The 15399-nt window shown below is 42.7% G+C and overlaps 2 protein-coding genes across 2 annotated transcripts in view; both read left to right on the forward strand.

The window, feature by feature from the left end:
* The first annotated feature begins 847 nt into the window (after positions 1 to 847).
* Positions 848 to 12955, forward strand: LOC106583352 (lysophospholipid acyltransferase 5). The gene is made up of 13 exons (XM_014167460.2): positions 848 to 1062; positions 3753 to 3860; positions 5293 to 5399; positions 5779 to 5872; positions 6234 to 6271; positions 7179 to 7357; positions 7484 to 7592; positions 7730 to 7816; positions 8094 to 8260; positions 8559 to 8706; positions 9354 to 9509; positions 9768 to 9899; positions 11169 to 12955. The coding sequence occupies exons 1-12, from the start codon at positions 978 to 980 to the stop codon at positions 9885 to 9887; spliced, it is 1398 nt and encodes a 465-aa protein (XP_014022935.1). The 5' UTR covers positions 848 to 977; the 3' UTR covers positions 9888 to 9899; positions 11169 to 12955.
* A 665-nt stretch (positions 12956 to 13620) lies between these two features.
* The window catches only part of LOC106583354 (calsyntenin-3), a 36055-nt gene continuing 34276 nt past the window's right edge, over positions 13621 to 15399 (forward strand). Inside the window, exons 1-2 of the mRNA XM_014167474.2 lie at positions 13621 to 14043; positions 15171 to 15237. Coding sequence (XP_014022949.1) covers positions 15171 to 15237 — 67 coding nt within the window. The 5' untranslated portion in view covers positions 13621 to 14043. The remainder of the gene's footprint in view (positions 14044 to 15170; positions 15238 to 15399) is intronic.

The raw sequence follows: 15399 nt of genomic DNA on the forward strand, positions 1-15399 counted from the left end.
AGGGGCAGAGCGAGGTTTCGAGGCACGAACAGGTTTCCAAAGGTTACGGTTTGGGGAGCGGTAATCGTTTTTTAGAAAGGTCAGGTTTGTTACGTACCTCAATTGAACGGGAAGCAAGTCCTTGTGCTTCGCCATTTTTCAGGGCCCAAGCACGCCCGTCCGTGCTTTCGATGGCCGTTACAGGTCATCCCTATCCTACTTCTGACACAACTGTGGTGTTAATCTATCATTATAATGCCCGCTAATTCTTGAAGAATAGCACTTATAAATGCCTCACTGTACAGCTTCAAAATCAAGTTAAAACTCTCATGTTGTTGACCTCATGTCATGCACTGTCAGTACCATACATTGCAACATCTATGAATTTAAGTGTCCAGCCCCATCCCTCAGTTTAGGCCTATATAGAAAATCTAGTGGCGGAATAACGTTTTTGTTGTTTTTCGAATTAAAGAGTAGGTCTTTAACCATTGGGGGAACACGAAACTGGTGGTGCATGCACTTGCCTCGGCAAACATGTAATTCCTCACTCACGCCACACGGGGGGGGGGGATTTTACACCACTGTTGAGCAGCACTGACAACAGAATGCAATATGATATTAGGCAGTGGATGGAGGCAAAGATTTTCTACCGTATTGATGGTGTCGATACAACCTAATGTATTTTTCCCACAAAAAAAAGTTTGATGATTTTCTTTACAATTTAAATCAAAATGCTCTATATCACAACAGCAGTAGGCAGCATATTATTTTACTTGAATGAGAGAGGTTGCAGCAGATTGAACAGGTATTGCGAAATTTGGGGGCAAAAGAGATTGAAGGTCGATGTGGTGACAAAGGGGAAGAATGAACATTAAAGAAAGAGGAGGGGAAAGGGGTGGGGAGCGCTGAATCGACAAGGGCAGATAAAGGAGAGAGTGGAACGCTCACGAAGGTACACATCTACGGAATCACCAGAGCCACTTCCGCCCACACGAAAGATGGCGGCTCCCTTGATGGAGAAATTGTCGGAATCTTTAGGTTCCCCAGAACCTGCGATTCGACTGATTCTGTCCGTTTTAGTCGGTGAGTTCAATTTAGTCATCTCTGACAGCTTTCAGTAGACGCTCTGACATAACCGCGTGTCAATCTAATATTGAGTTACACCTTTAAAACAGTGTGACTACACACACACTCCGCTAAATCAGGTAACGTTAATGATGTATCTTGCTCAGCTGCAGTGACTAGCCAGACTAACGTTGGCTAGCTAGCGAGTAGACCCGCTGGCAAGCCGAACGATTACAGTAGCTAAATGCACTTAGCTAGCCTTGTTTTTTGACAAGCTGACATGACAGACGGGCTGCAAGGTTGAGCGGGCACAGGACTTCGCAGAACACATTCTTCTCTGCTGACTGTCAGAAAAACATATTTCATGTTTTAGCGAACGTTAGCTAGCTAGCGGTTCTAGCAGACGAGGTTACTACAAGCGGTTGTGACATAGTACGGACGGGTTTACTTTACATGGTCGGTTTATCCCAGGTAGCTGGGTGTCTTGTCATCTCTGAACTTTGCTCTGACACATGAACATGTTTTTCTTCTGAAGTCACATATGCTGGGATTGACTAACAAATAGTACAGTATGACAGTTACGCGCATTGTCTTAATTCAATTGCCGTTGCTTTTCAGCTTCTGGTACCCTGATATGATTTATTCTTGCTGTAGCCTATACTTGTAGATATCTTACCTTTGGCCCATGTTGACAATCTTGTAAATGTTTAGAATTTATATAAACTACAATGCTGCTTTTACCAGTCATCATTGTGAAACATTGACTATCAGATTGCAAGTCCTCCCCACCTCTATACTTTATGGAACTACATTTAAATGTGATTACCAGCTTTTAATTCTGGTGCCAATGTCGACCCCTGTCAGTTACACACACACACACACACACACCAGAAAACTATGAGTGGGGGTGTGTGCAGAGTGGTTAAATTAGGGGGGGGGGTTCTATAATGCACTAACCTAAACAATATGCACCAAAAGCACATATGACAGCAAAACTACAGGCTCTTAATTAATAAACTGCTGTCATTGGCAGATGTTAACCCCATTTCTTCACAACCAAATAGCATGTGACTTCTGTGTAATGCTCAGTTAATGACATTCCAGTGGAGTGACTTTCCATATTTAAACATGAAATCACTCTGCTTTCGGCATAAACATTTTGAGCTGAATCTCTCACTTAATTTGAAGTGTCCAGGGAACTAAAACATCAATGATTGGTCAGTGTTTCCAGAATCTTTTTGCATTTTATTTTTTAGCAGTGGTGGCAAATGTGACAGTGGGACCTTTTTAACATATTTGTAGAATGACTGTGAGAAGGTCAGTTCTGGTGACTTTTGTAAAAGGACATTCCACTACCATATAAATGGAATAAAATGATACTAACACAATCTAAAATATAATTTACCTCTCCAGCCCAAAACATTTTGGTCCATATTGTCATGATCTGGCAGGTGCGCTATTTAGCTAAAAGCGTTAGGCTATCACCTGGCTGTAGCCCAACTGATGCAGCATGGTGGCTAATGAATGGGGTTGCCCATCTGCATTTACCCATTTGGGTTAAGAATTAGCCACATCGCGAAGTCTAAACATGATCTTGTTGCTAGTTAGCATCATATTGATGACTTGAATGTCCCAAAAATACAATGTATACACTGTACAGTATGTTACTGTAAATTCCAAATATAACTTTTGTTTAGCGGTATTCCAGAACTTTACAGCATAGTATTGTTAAACCAGGTTATTTAGAATTGACAGTAACTTACAGGTAACTGGCTGCCAGTAAGTTACTGTAAAAGTAACAGGATATATATATTTTTTTAAAGTGTAGGCCTACCTGTTACTCTTGACCCATGTTACATTTGGCCCTTATCTCCTCTCGTGAACAGTGAGTGCTAAACGTGCCTAAACCACCCACTCCGCTTTGAAAATGGTACTGTTCACAAATGTAAGAGTTGAGAAATAATAAATACAGTAGTAATGGAAAGCTGGGATCCTTTTTTTTTTTTTAACAGTTGCCATTAACCACTTTCAAATGTGTGGTTGTGACAGTGCAATGCATTGCATGCATATGCCCAGCCATGTTTATTTTCTCCCTGTGGTACATACAATTTGAAAGTGTCTCGGGATAAATATTATTTTCTCGCGTGGAATATGAGAAGCCAATTGAAAAGGTAAACTATTCTACTATGGGGTTTTTCTGATTTTGGTGTTTGTTAGGCTGCTCATGTTGTTGGCTGAGGAAAAGTAAATCTGGACTGCAGCATCTTCAAAGTGCGTCACGGCAGAAGTATATATATTTTTTTTTACATGTTCCACATTTTTTTTGGGGTGTGGGCAACAATTTTATAGTAGTTGCGCAGGCTGTGCGAGCAGTCAGAAAAGTGCGTGCACAGAGAGTCTCGTATGGGTTGAGTACATTGGGCGGGGGAGACAGGGTACAAAACCATTTTTCTGATTTTGATTTTCATTAGATCTTGTTGTAGGTTATATGATTTTTTTGCCTAAGGTACAGAACCTCAGCCCCGGCGGGCCCCAGAACAATTGCATCGCTGGGTGTGCACTGATAAACATCTCTGTTTTTTATCTTGAGGTTGCAGCACTGAACTACAAGGTCTTCATTTTGCTGTCAGCACTAAGGGCTCTTGTCTAGAATGATTCACTCGTGTTGATTTCACACGTTAACAGTCTCCTTTCTGTCCTTCCTTCAGGGTACCCCTGTGCCCTGCTGTACCGCAGCTTCTTCTTCCACCAGCCACCCACTGTCATTCACCTATACCACGCCATTTCCGGACTGTCTCTGGCGGCTTTCAACTTTGGTGAGACGCGAGGGGACGGAGGGAGGCAGAGAGAGGCAAATAGAGAAGGAGGGAGGCAGAGAGAAAGGAGGTGGGGAAGTGGTGTGGGGGAGGGAGAGAGGAAATGAAGGAGGAACTTGGTAGGTATTTCAGCTCATGCCTATACATTTGTAATACGTTAAAAGGATTGAGAAGTTTGTTATGACCAGGAGCCTATTTTTGAGCAGTGCTACATTAAATAAATAGCGTCATCAATGGCTTATAACAATATTGCAACATCTCAACGTCAGGTGAAGGAGAGGTGAGGGAGCAGGTGGGTTGTTGACCCTGTAGGAAACAAGTGGCTGGGGAATGCGTGGTGGGGGAATGAGTAATGATTTCCTTATGGCGGTGATGTTGGCAGGGAAACTGTTGCAGAGTTGGGATGGGGACATATTAACTCCGGAGGGAGGGAGGAGGTGGGTGGATAGTGGAGGAGATTTAAAGTGTTTGGGTAAATTGGCTCATTTATGAAAACCGTGTTTTCCTCGCCATTACTTTGGTGCGGTGGGAGTCGGGTTGCAAAATTCTGGCACCTTTCAATAAATTCCCTGGTTTTCCAGAAATGCCCTCTTTGTTTCAAATGAAATATTTTGATGTTTGCAGCCTTGATTATTGCTTCAGGAGATTCTGTGCCATACTAAGAAAACCCCCTAGTGTTTAACGCTGCAAGGGAACAGGGCCTAGAACAGGATGTCAAACTTGTTTCGACCCGCGGGCCTGATTCAGTCTTCATCGAGGTCCGGAGGGCTGCACACAAAATTGGTTATGTTTCCTCACTGTCAAAATGACCAAAATACAGTCCTCTATCCATCGTTTTGGGATTTTTCGATGCTCCCTGACTTTCTAGCTTTCGTTTCACTGATTGATAGAAAGCTGGACAAAGTGAAGAGACTGTAAACCTAGGTCCTTTATAATTTCTACCCAGTTTCGATTTGGTTGAGCTCATAAAAGTATTTTGCTCAAAACACCCGCGGGTGTATGTTTGACACGCCTGGACTAGCTAAAGGTCTATCATTCAATTTGTATGCTATAGCTAGCCTAAGCAGTAACCACCAAGTCATGAGTAATTGTGAAGAAGTAAAGCGAGTTTGACAGACTGAGGGAGTCTAGAGAGGGATGGATGGTTTGAGGTTTACATGATAGTACTGGATTAATAACGCAACTTTTTCCCCCTTGTTCTCTGCTGCACTTGGATTTTACAGCAGGTCTGTTGCACCTGCTCTGTCTTTGTGGAATCTATCGTTTTTTTTTATCCTCACTTGATAACCTGTGTTGACTTGCTCATCTTCAATTTGCAAGTATACACTCTTTCTTCCTCTGTTTCTATCTTTCTGCGCTAATATCCATCTCTCTGCCCCTTTCCCTTCCTCCCTCTGTCCCTCGTATCATTCCATCTTCCTGTTTCTTTCAGGCACCCAGCTCTATCACTCTGCATTATGCGTCCTTGTCCAGTTCCTGATGATGAGGCTTATGGGAAGGACAATAACAACCGTCCTGGCCAGCTTTATGTTCCAAATGGTGAGATTTCTCCCTCAATCTTTCTCGCTCCTTTTTATTTTTCTCCTTTTCTCTCAATCTCTTCCTGTGTTCTGTTGTGATGCGGGGGTCAGGTGATGGAGGAAGCTTCTCTCGCTCGTTGCCGCTCCCTTGCTGCGGCGATTGAAGAGCTGCGCTGTGTGTGTGTGTGTGTGTGTGTAATTTCTCCTGTTCATGTTAGGATATCCTCTTCCTCTGTCCTTTTTTCTCTTTCACTGGAGTACTGAAGCGCCGTAGAACACTGCCATTGTATGACGTAATGCTCTCCCTCCCTCCTTTTTAAGTGCGATTGTAATCATTGTTTTGTATGTTTGTTTTGATCAAGCCTGTCTTCTTTCTTTATCCCCTTCTCTCTCTGTAGGCATACCTGCTGTCAGGCTACTACTACACCGCTACAGAAGAATATGATATCAAGTGGACCATGCCCCAATGTGTCCTTGCACTCAAACTTATTGGTATTTTCACCTCATCACAAACACCTGCTCTCTGCTGCTGCTCTGTACTCCCCCCCCCCTTTGTTTCCCACTTATTTTGTGTACTCCCCCCCCCAATTGCTGAGTGATTATTTGTCCTATTTCCTTTTATTTTCTTAGCGACGACTTGTGTTGTTGTAGTTGTTCATTAGCCTCGGAGATAACATGGATCGTATTTTGCATAGTACAGTATACTAAAAATCCTACGAGAATCCATCATGGTTTTACATGGGTGCAGCTGAGGAACATCTACAGTCAAAGTATTCATTCCAATGTTCATGGCAATCCTAGGAGCTTTCAAAACATAGTGAGTGATGCCAATTTGCGTTCTCTTTGATTTCAGGTTTGTCGTTTGATTACTATGACGGTGGCCAGGAACCAGTGAGTTGATTGCTCTCTCTCTATCGCCGTTTGATTATTGGTCAATTCTGTGTGTATTTTTTTTATTTATTTTTTATCTCTCTGTTCTTTGTTATTTTGCTCTATCAGTGTACTTGTCTGTTTGTGCTTCAACCTCTTCCAAGTCCTCCTCCTCGTGTGTGTGTGTGTGTGTGTGACAGTTTGGATGTTTGAGTGAGAGACTTTGTCCACACACCAGTCAGAGATGAGTTGAGGTAGCGTGTGTTTGCATTGAGGAAGTTATCCATTTACAAACAGGCAAGTGTCTAGTGGTCATCATTCATTACAATTGTTACTCTGTACAGTTGCTGCTCACCTTTTCTCTATGTAGGGGGGCTCCTAAATGGCACAACTTTTGACCACAGCCTATAGGGCTCTGGACAAAAGTAGAGCGCCATGTAGGGAATAGGGAGCGATTTGGGACGCACACATAGTTTGGTTACTGTGCTGTGTTTCTTGTTTTGTCTAGTCAAAAATGTCCCAAAAGGCAGGCACACTGGTTTGCACTTGGAAAACCAGCAGTTTTATGCCCCCTAGTTAAATGCCTGTTAAGTAGTCCTATTTGGTTAAATTGAGTTTGCGGTCAAACCGTGGGCCGCTTTCAACAAGAACCCTGTGTAACTGGATATGCAGCGAGCTCAGCCAGTGACTATGCACTGTTAAAAATGTCTCTCTACTTCCTGTCCTTTCTTTCCCCCTTTCACTTTTCATTCTACCATTTTCCCCTCTTTGCTTTCCTTTTCTCTGTTCTCTCTTTTACCCAACCTTTCCCCTTTTACTCTAAATCCTCCATCTCCTCTTAACCCTCCCCCTTCTTTCTCCCTGGCTCCAACCACTATTCTCCACCTCACTCTCCTCCCTCTCTCCCCCTCCCCCTCCACCCCACCAGTCCAAGTTGAATGAGGAGCAGAAGAGGTCAGCCCTGGCCAAAGTTCCCTCTCTGCTGGAGGTAATCGGCTTCTCCTACTTCTACGGAGGCTTTCTGGTGGGGCCCCAGTTCACACTGCGCAGCTACCAGAGGCTCGTCAAAGGGGAGCTCACCGACTGCCCCGGACAGCCACCTAACAGGTAGAGGGGAGGCCGGAATGGATAGATGGAGGGGCGGACAGGGAGGTGGGATGATGGGGGGGGTGCAGGGATGGAGGAAGGGGATGCATACATGGGTTTACTTAACAACCTTTTTCTTTCTCTCAGTGTTATACCTGCTATGAAGCGGTTCTCCCTTGGCCTCCTCTGCCTGGTGATCTACGCAATATTCAGTCCCCACTACCCAGATAGCTATTACCTAACAGACGAGTACGACGTAAGAAAGCCTTGCTTTTGCACCAGTATTCCTGACGCTTTTAACATCACTGATTTGAAGCCAAAGCCACATTTCCATACGTTGTTCTGTTTGACAAATGTAACCGTCCAAAGTCAAATGCGACCGTGTCTCTTCAGGCCCAGCCGTTCTGGTACCGCTGTGTCTTCATCCTCCTTTGGGCCAAAGTCATCCTGTACAAATACGTCAGCTGCTGGGTCATAGCGGTGAGTAGTAGCACGATGTAGCAGCACTTGGTATGCAAAAACGTTTAATTTCCAGGTAGCACCCGCTTCAAAATAACAACCCCTTTTACAGACACACCTGTCTCCACATACCTGTCATTCACACACAGATTAGTTCCACTGGGGCACACCTACGTCAGATCAGGTGAGAAGAAACTGGTCTGGGAGCCCAGTATATCAGCGTGGCCCTATATTTAGGTTTTTCAGGAAGAAGTTATTCAAGTGTTTGTAAAAGGAATGTCCCTGTTTTGTGACTCAGGAGGGCGTTTGTATACTCTCTGGGCTCGGCTATAATGGGCTGGGTCAGAATGGCGAGTACCAATGGGACGCCTGCGCAAATATGAAGGTGTGGACGTTTGAGACCACACCCCTTTTCACAGGCACCATCGCCTCCTTCAACATAAACACCAACGCCTGGGTGGCCAGGTTAGTGCCTGACTAAAACTCTTAACTATTTATGGCCAGGTTAGTGCTTTCTGGGATCCCTGGGGCATCCCTACCCTTACCTTAACCATTTTAAGTTCCACCTTAATTGGGTAAGGACGTCTCAGGGATCTTGGATAGCAGGGACCTTAGTTTTAAAATCAGGCACTATGTATGGCTAGGTTACAAAGTGCTAAAGGTCTCTTGCAAAATAGATTTAAGCTGTATAAATACAGGTTTAATTGGAAAAATGTATACTGGTATATCTAACAGTATTTGGTGGTTTGTAACACTCCTCCAGGCACGTGTTTAAGCGGTTGAAGTTCCTGGGCAATAAGCTCCTGTCTCAGGTGACCGCGCTTGCGTTCCTGGCCATCTGGCATGGCACACACTCTGGATACCTCCTCTGCTTCTCCATGGAGTTTATCATCGTAAATGTGGAGAGACAGGTACGAGTTAATAATGGAATTTAATAGAATTTTAATAAAGCACTACTTGAATACTGAACTTCCTGCTTTACTCCTATGGGTACACTCAATATGGCTGCTTGTCCACCAATCACAGCACAGTGGCTTGATTGGGAATGGCTGTTCTAGTAATTATATTTCTATGGAAACACGCACCAGAGAGCGAATCCTGAGGAGACAGGAAAATACCTCCTCACTTATTTTTGGATGCTTTCAAAGTTGTACACGGCAATGTCTTGACCACGGTGGGAATGTACCGTATGTATTTTTTTTATTTAAGCAGGTAAGGTTAAGAAACCTATTTTGCGAGGGCGACCTGACCCTCAGTAGTCAAAACATAGTTGCGTCAAACATTGGGAGCATATTAACAGTGTGCATGGCTTTTCATCTTTCTCTTTGTGTTGTTTCCCATACTCTGGACCTGTGCATTTTAAACCACGTCAAGAGGAGACACCATGTCAGTGCTAATCTATCCTCAAGCGGGTCAACAACTAAGGGTCAAGATCTCCATTTAAGCTATTGGAGGATTCTCAAACTCTCTGCCCTGTATGTGTTACTGCATTACTGTGTGTGTGTCTGTGTCCATAACTATACCTTTTATATTGTATGTGTATCCCTGTTTGTCTCAGGCCCAAGCGCTGGTGAGGGACAGTCCCCTGCTGACCCGCCTGGCCAACAGTTCCCTCTACCCCCTCATCTACCTGGTCCAGCAGTTCATCCACTGGCTCTTCATGGGCTATCCTTTGGTGCCCTTCTGCCTCTTCACCTACGACAAGTGGCTCAGGGTAATAAACAGCTTAGAATGCATAATAAGTATTCGGAATGTTGTCATAAGCATATTGCAACACATTTTTTATTTACTTGAAGTGGCTAAAGGTAGCTGTCAGTTTGTAATACCACAAACATGTTAGAACACAGATCATAGATTATTGCGTGATGAGTGCAGTTTTCTGGCATATGTTTAAGCTTTTGACTTGGGTTGGGGAAACGGCTGTCTGGATGAGAATTTGATGTGTTCGATTTGTCATCTTTCTGTTTTGCAGGTGTATTCGTCCATTTATTTCTGCGGCCACATATTCTTCTTCACGTTGTATCTAGGCATCCCGTATCTCCGCAAGGTGCTGGTACCTAGAAAAGAACGGAGCGAGAAAAAGGAGGACTAGGAACTACGTTAGGTAAATGCAAGCTTCTATACAGTTCTCCCAGACTTTTCTGTGTTTACAGTAAGGCTGTGGCGACGATGGAATTTTGGATAATGATTTAAAGGGATAGTTCACCCATCTTACAAAATGGTATCTTGTCTTCCTTACCCTGTAAGCTGTCTATGGACAAGGTATGACAGAAATCCATGCTTTGGTTTTGTTTACCTAGCCGCTGTTTCAAACGCTAACGTCAATGGTAGCTGTATTAGCATTTTTTGCACTAAATGTCCAAATCAACGTATCAAAAACTGTAAGTTACTTATCGATGAGAAGCATTTGAAACAGTGGCTAGGTAAACAAAACGTAAGCATTGATTGCTGTCATACCTTGTCCATAGACTGCTTACAGGATAAGGAAACCAATATGCCATTTTGTAATTTGGGTGAACTAGCCCTAAAAAAAAGTCTCAGTTTTACTGAGAGACGACAACCAAGCTTGTAATGTATCATAATGCGTCTTTGAAAATGATCTACGACATACCTAATGTATACAACACAGCTTTGGTGACACCTACGTCTCAGAAATGTCTGATTTTTGACCACTTGGAACTTTAGGAAATTAAGCTTCCCCTCCCAACAGTGCTGTACTGCCCGTAAAATGATTGCTGCCCTCGTTGAGACATTACCAACTTTACCCTCTTCATGAAAAAATGCTATTGGGTAAACTATATCTACTTGAAAATGAAGTTGAAAGTCCTAAAAGCAATGTATTAAAATTATTATTATTCATAATTGGCGGTTATACGATTATTGTCCTAGTTTAGACTTAATACCCTGTAAACACATTCCCTATGTTTCAATGTTTCAATTTCTCCATATTGGCAAAAGGTAGTTTCCAGATAATTAATTAAACTTAATTAAAGGCACAGTTTACCCCAAAAATGACTTTTGACAGATGTTTTCATACCTCCATAAATGGTATGAATTCATAATATGCAGATCTAAAATGAATGGGAAAGATTCCGATCCAAAACAAATGCTGCCAATTTTTCCCAATTTTGTTTGAGATTTAGGCTTACAAATTTCTCCTAATGCATATAGAGGGATCTTCACAACATCTTTATGAATAGACAGAAACCGAGGTAGAAATGTCTTTGTAGCTTATGTTACTTGTGGATATATGATAATGGCATAATATTTATGATGATGGAAAAGCACTATATAAATCCAATCCATCACATGCTCAAAGCACTTTTTGTATGGGGGAAAAGTCACCTCAACTAATAACTCTCTTCTCTCTCAGGTCTCTGGCTGAATCTCCACCCAGGATGTGACTGAAGGGAACTGTGACTTTTAATTAGGAGCGGATCAGAAAATATTTTAAAGCCTTTATTATTATTTGTGTACACATTTTTCTTTCTATTTATTTTAGTGTTTTGGACGGGACGCACGTTTTTTTGGGACCAGGGAGATAAAGGTACAGGAAATAACCATTGAGCCAATCAGGGGTGTTTTCTTGATTTTAGAAAACTTGAGAGACTGAAGTCTTGTATACACAGAATATTGCACTCGCCACTCACGGGCTCTGGATCCGTAGGTGGCTCTGTTTTATGATCTCTCTTCCTGTTTCAACCCTCCCCTCAAGTCCATATACATGGTGTATACAAAACATCCTAATATTGAGTTGCACCCCTCCCCGGCCTCAATTCGTCGGGCATGGACTCTACAAGGTGTTGAAAGCGTTCCACAGGGATGCTGGCCCATGTTGACTCCAATGCTTCCCATGGTTGTGTCAAGTTGACTGGATGTCCTTGGTGGACTGAATGGTGGACCATTCTTGATACACATAGAAAACTGTTGAGTGTGAAAAACCCAGCAGCGTTGCAGTTCTTGACAAAAGCCAGTGCGCCTGGCACCTACTACCATACCCCGTTCAAAGGCACTTAAATCTTTCGTCTGAATTGGCACACACACACACAATCCATGGCTTAAAAATCCTTCTTTGTCCTGTCTCCTCCCCTTCATCTACACTGATTTGAAGTGAATTTAACAAGTGACATAAATAAGGGATCTTAGCTTTCGCCTGATTCACCTTGTCAGTCTGTCATGGAAAGAGCAGGTGTTCTTAATGTTTTCTCTACTCTGTGTATATAGAACCTGCACAGACATGGCTGTGGTTCAGGCACAACAAATGTTTTTTTTGCGCTTTCAGATTTAATGTAAACATGAATTTTGTTGAGAGAACAAAAAACCAAGGATTGCTGCTCTGATGGGAATTATATATTTTGGGGGAGGAGTGTTTTCATTGGCCAACACTCACTCACAAGAAGCACTGTACACACTAACACGTGACTCGAAAATGGCCTTGTATTATCAACTAATGTTTTTACATTCTGGTTTCAATTCAGATTTTGTTTCCGTTATTTCGTGACGAGACTGGATTTTATAGCTATTTTAGGAGGGTTTTACGATCAACCATTTTGTAGCTTTGGATAAGATTCTGTGAAGGGATTTCAATGCTCTCCTTTTCCCCATCTCCCTCTCCTCATGACCTTTCCTCCTCTCTTTGTCTGCCATCCTCCTCTCACTCCATTGCCACCCCACACCCTTCCGGCTGTCTCTGAACAAACTGGAAAACAAACTCACAACAGGTAACCAAAACCACCACTTCTACATTGCGTGACATCACCATACCAATGTCAGCAGCATCACAAGTGGTCTCCAGCGAGATCTAGCACCTTCCTCGATCTTTCTTAGGACTTGGTAAAACTTCGCCCTAACCACTGACGCAAGGTCAGATCTAGAATGTTTGACCTGTCAGATACTCTGTTCCTACATCTACCACTATCATTTTCCAATGCAGAGACACATTGGGAGAGCAGTGACTCACTGTAGCAACAACCCAGATTTTAATAATATTTATACTTGTGGTAATAATTAATTGATGTGAATTAATTGTTATTCAAGAGACTACTTTTTTGCCTTATTGCTACCAAATGTACAAAGGAAAAGAGAAATGGGGGGGGGAAAAAATAATTTTAAATACATTTTTTGTAATGTTCATTAAAATGCTGGATTTTAAAAACCAAAGAGGTGTGTGTGTGTGTGTCAGTGGTGTAAAGTACTTAAGTAGTACTTTAAAGTATTTTTACTTGAGTAGTTTTGGGGGGTATCTGTACTTTGCTTTACTATTTATGTTTGACAACTTTTACTTCATTACATTCCTAAAGAAAATAATGTATTTTTTACTCCATACATTATCCCTGACACCCAAAAGTACCCGTTACATGTTGAGTGCTTAGATCGTAAAATGGTCCAATTTACAAACTTAACAAGAGAACACACATGGTCATCCCTACTGCCTCTGATCTGGTAGACTCACTAAACACATGCATTGTTTGTAAATTGTGTGTATCCCTGGCTATCTGTACATCTTAACAAGAAAATATGTCTGGTTTGCTTTATATTAGGGAATTTTAAATGATTGATACTTAAGTATATTTAGAACCAAATACTTTTACTCAAGTGGTATTTTACTGGGTGACTTGAGTCATTTTTGTATTAAGGTGTCTATACTTTTACTCAAGTATGACAATTGAGGCCTTTTCCTCCACTGGTGTGTGTACACGCTGTCTGGCAGAAGGGGTGATGTGACGTCATTTTGCAGTCAGGGCGGGGAAAGGTAGTGGCTGTTATTAAGAGTGTCCCCAGCTGTCAGTCACTACATGTAGCCAACAACAAAATATTATGTTGCGCTGAAATGAGTAATATCATGCGTTGGCCCCAACACCCTCATAGTGGATTCAATAAACAGAGAGAACAGTGCAGTTTGGCAGGGAGCTGGAATTGGAGCTGAGAGGAGAGAGGACGCAGTGTGGGCGGGTTAAGAAACACGGAGAGGGAGGGGACGTCAGCGTTATATTCCCATCGTTTTCCCCCCTTCATACGACGTCTGCAGAAAACAACGACATCGGTATTGAGGTGCTATCCGTTCGTATCACTGTCTTGCATCAAACGGAGGCGTACACATTTGAGCATCTTCAAGAGATCTGTGTGTGAAATCCCGTTACCTGCGCTTTAGATTCTTTGCGTCGGAGGAGGAGGATAGCTGAGCTGCAGAAGCGCGGATGCTACGAGGGTAGTAGCGTTGGGTACCAAAACACCTCACACTCATCACGGTAATGTGAAATTGACAGCGGCTTTCTTATGTTTTTGATTGGAACCAGTATGTCTAAGACAATATTTTTTTTAAGGGTCCAAAATATAGATCTGCTGGCGTACGGTGCCAATTGATGCACCTATCAATCAATATGGGGTATAAAATCGATTAGTTATTGTCGCATAAACGCATGTCTGCATCACCTCTGTGTAGCCTTGAACAACCTGTGCTAACTAATTTTGAGCAGAATATATATTGTACGCCCCTCTACACAGTCTCGTTCAAGTTTTTAGTTTTGATTTAAAATATAGGCCTTGATAAGCTTCGATTTTACGCATGGCAGTGAATGGTAGAATGTGGGTATCGTGATGCCAATAACGGCTCAATACCCCATGGAATCATTTTGGATACCGTGTCAACCAACTGGCACGGACACCAAAGCCTAAACACACCCACACAGGCAATGAGTAGGTGTCTGCATGGGCAGCATATGGGCCTGTACAGGCTAGAACATCACTGTATCATTTACCTTCTCAAAATGAACAACAGCATAACTAGACATTACTAGACTATACCTTACTGCTTTTAATGATGCATGCCAGTTTGTTTTGATTCAGTCTAATGCTCCCTTTTATTGTACCATTTTAATGTGCCAATTCACTTAACCCTACCATGACCTGGACCCATGTGCTGTCTTTTTACTGGGCTTTTCTTATTATGCATTATTCATCTGGATTCTGTATGAGGTGAAAGTATAGCGTCTGAATATTCCGTTGGATGTAGGCTTAATGTATTAGGATTTTTACTGATGTGTATTTGTCTGTCCTGGCATGTCTAGTCTATGTTCTCTACACCTCAGCCTATCTTCCAGTGCTGATCGGTTTAATGTGTCAAACTCATTCTGCGGCGGGCCGAGTGTCTCCTCCCTAGGTACTTCATTGATGAATTAAGGTCACTAATTAGTTAGGAACTCACCACACCTGGTTGTATTGGTCTTAATTGGACAAATTGAAAGGAGAAACCAAAAACCAGCCCACTCAGCCCTCCATGGAATGAGTTTGACACCCCTGGTTTAATGCATGTACTGTATTCCTCTTCCCTCCTCCCTGTCCTCCTCTCCCTTCTACCTTTCCCTTCCTCCCTCAGATGGACAGAATGAGTTTTCTCTCCTTCCTCCTCCTTTGCTTGACTTCGGTTGCCAGTGGCAACAAAGGTCAGTTTCCTTTCCTTTTGACTGTTAATTGTGAGAACCGCTGAAATCATGTTTTTTTTCTATTGCCATGGGAGCACAGAGACCTGTAGTCATGCTCATGGCCAGGGCCCTTTTGTCGCTGTCCCCTAAACTCGAGGGAATGCAATCATATATCCACTCACT

Source organism: Salmo salar, chromosome ssa02 (assembly GCF_905237065.1).
Source record: "Salmo salar chromosome ssa02, Ssal_v3.1, whole genome shotgun sequence".
In the NCBI taxonomy this organism is placed as follows: Eukaryota; Metazoa; Chordata; class Actinopteri; order Salmoniformes; family Salmonidae; genus Salmo; species Salmo salar.

Coding starts and splice junctions, on each gene's coding strand:
- LOC106583352 (XM_014167460.2), top strand. CDS start 978: ATGGCGGCTCCCTTGATGGAGAAATTGTCGGAATCTTTAGGTTCCCCA. Junction 5,400..5,778: donor CCAGCTTTATGTTCCAAATG/GTGAGATTTCTC, acceptor CTCTCTCTGTAG/GCATACCTGCTGTCAGGCTA. Junction 7,593..7,729: donor ACCTAACAGACGAGTACGAC/GTAAGAAAGCCT, acceptor GTGTCTCTTCAG/GCCCAGCCGTTCTGGTACCG.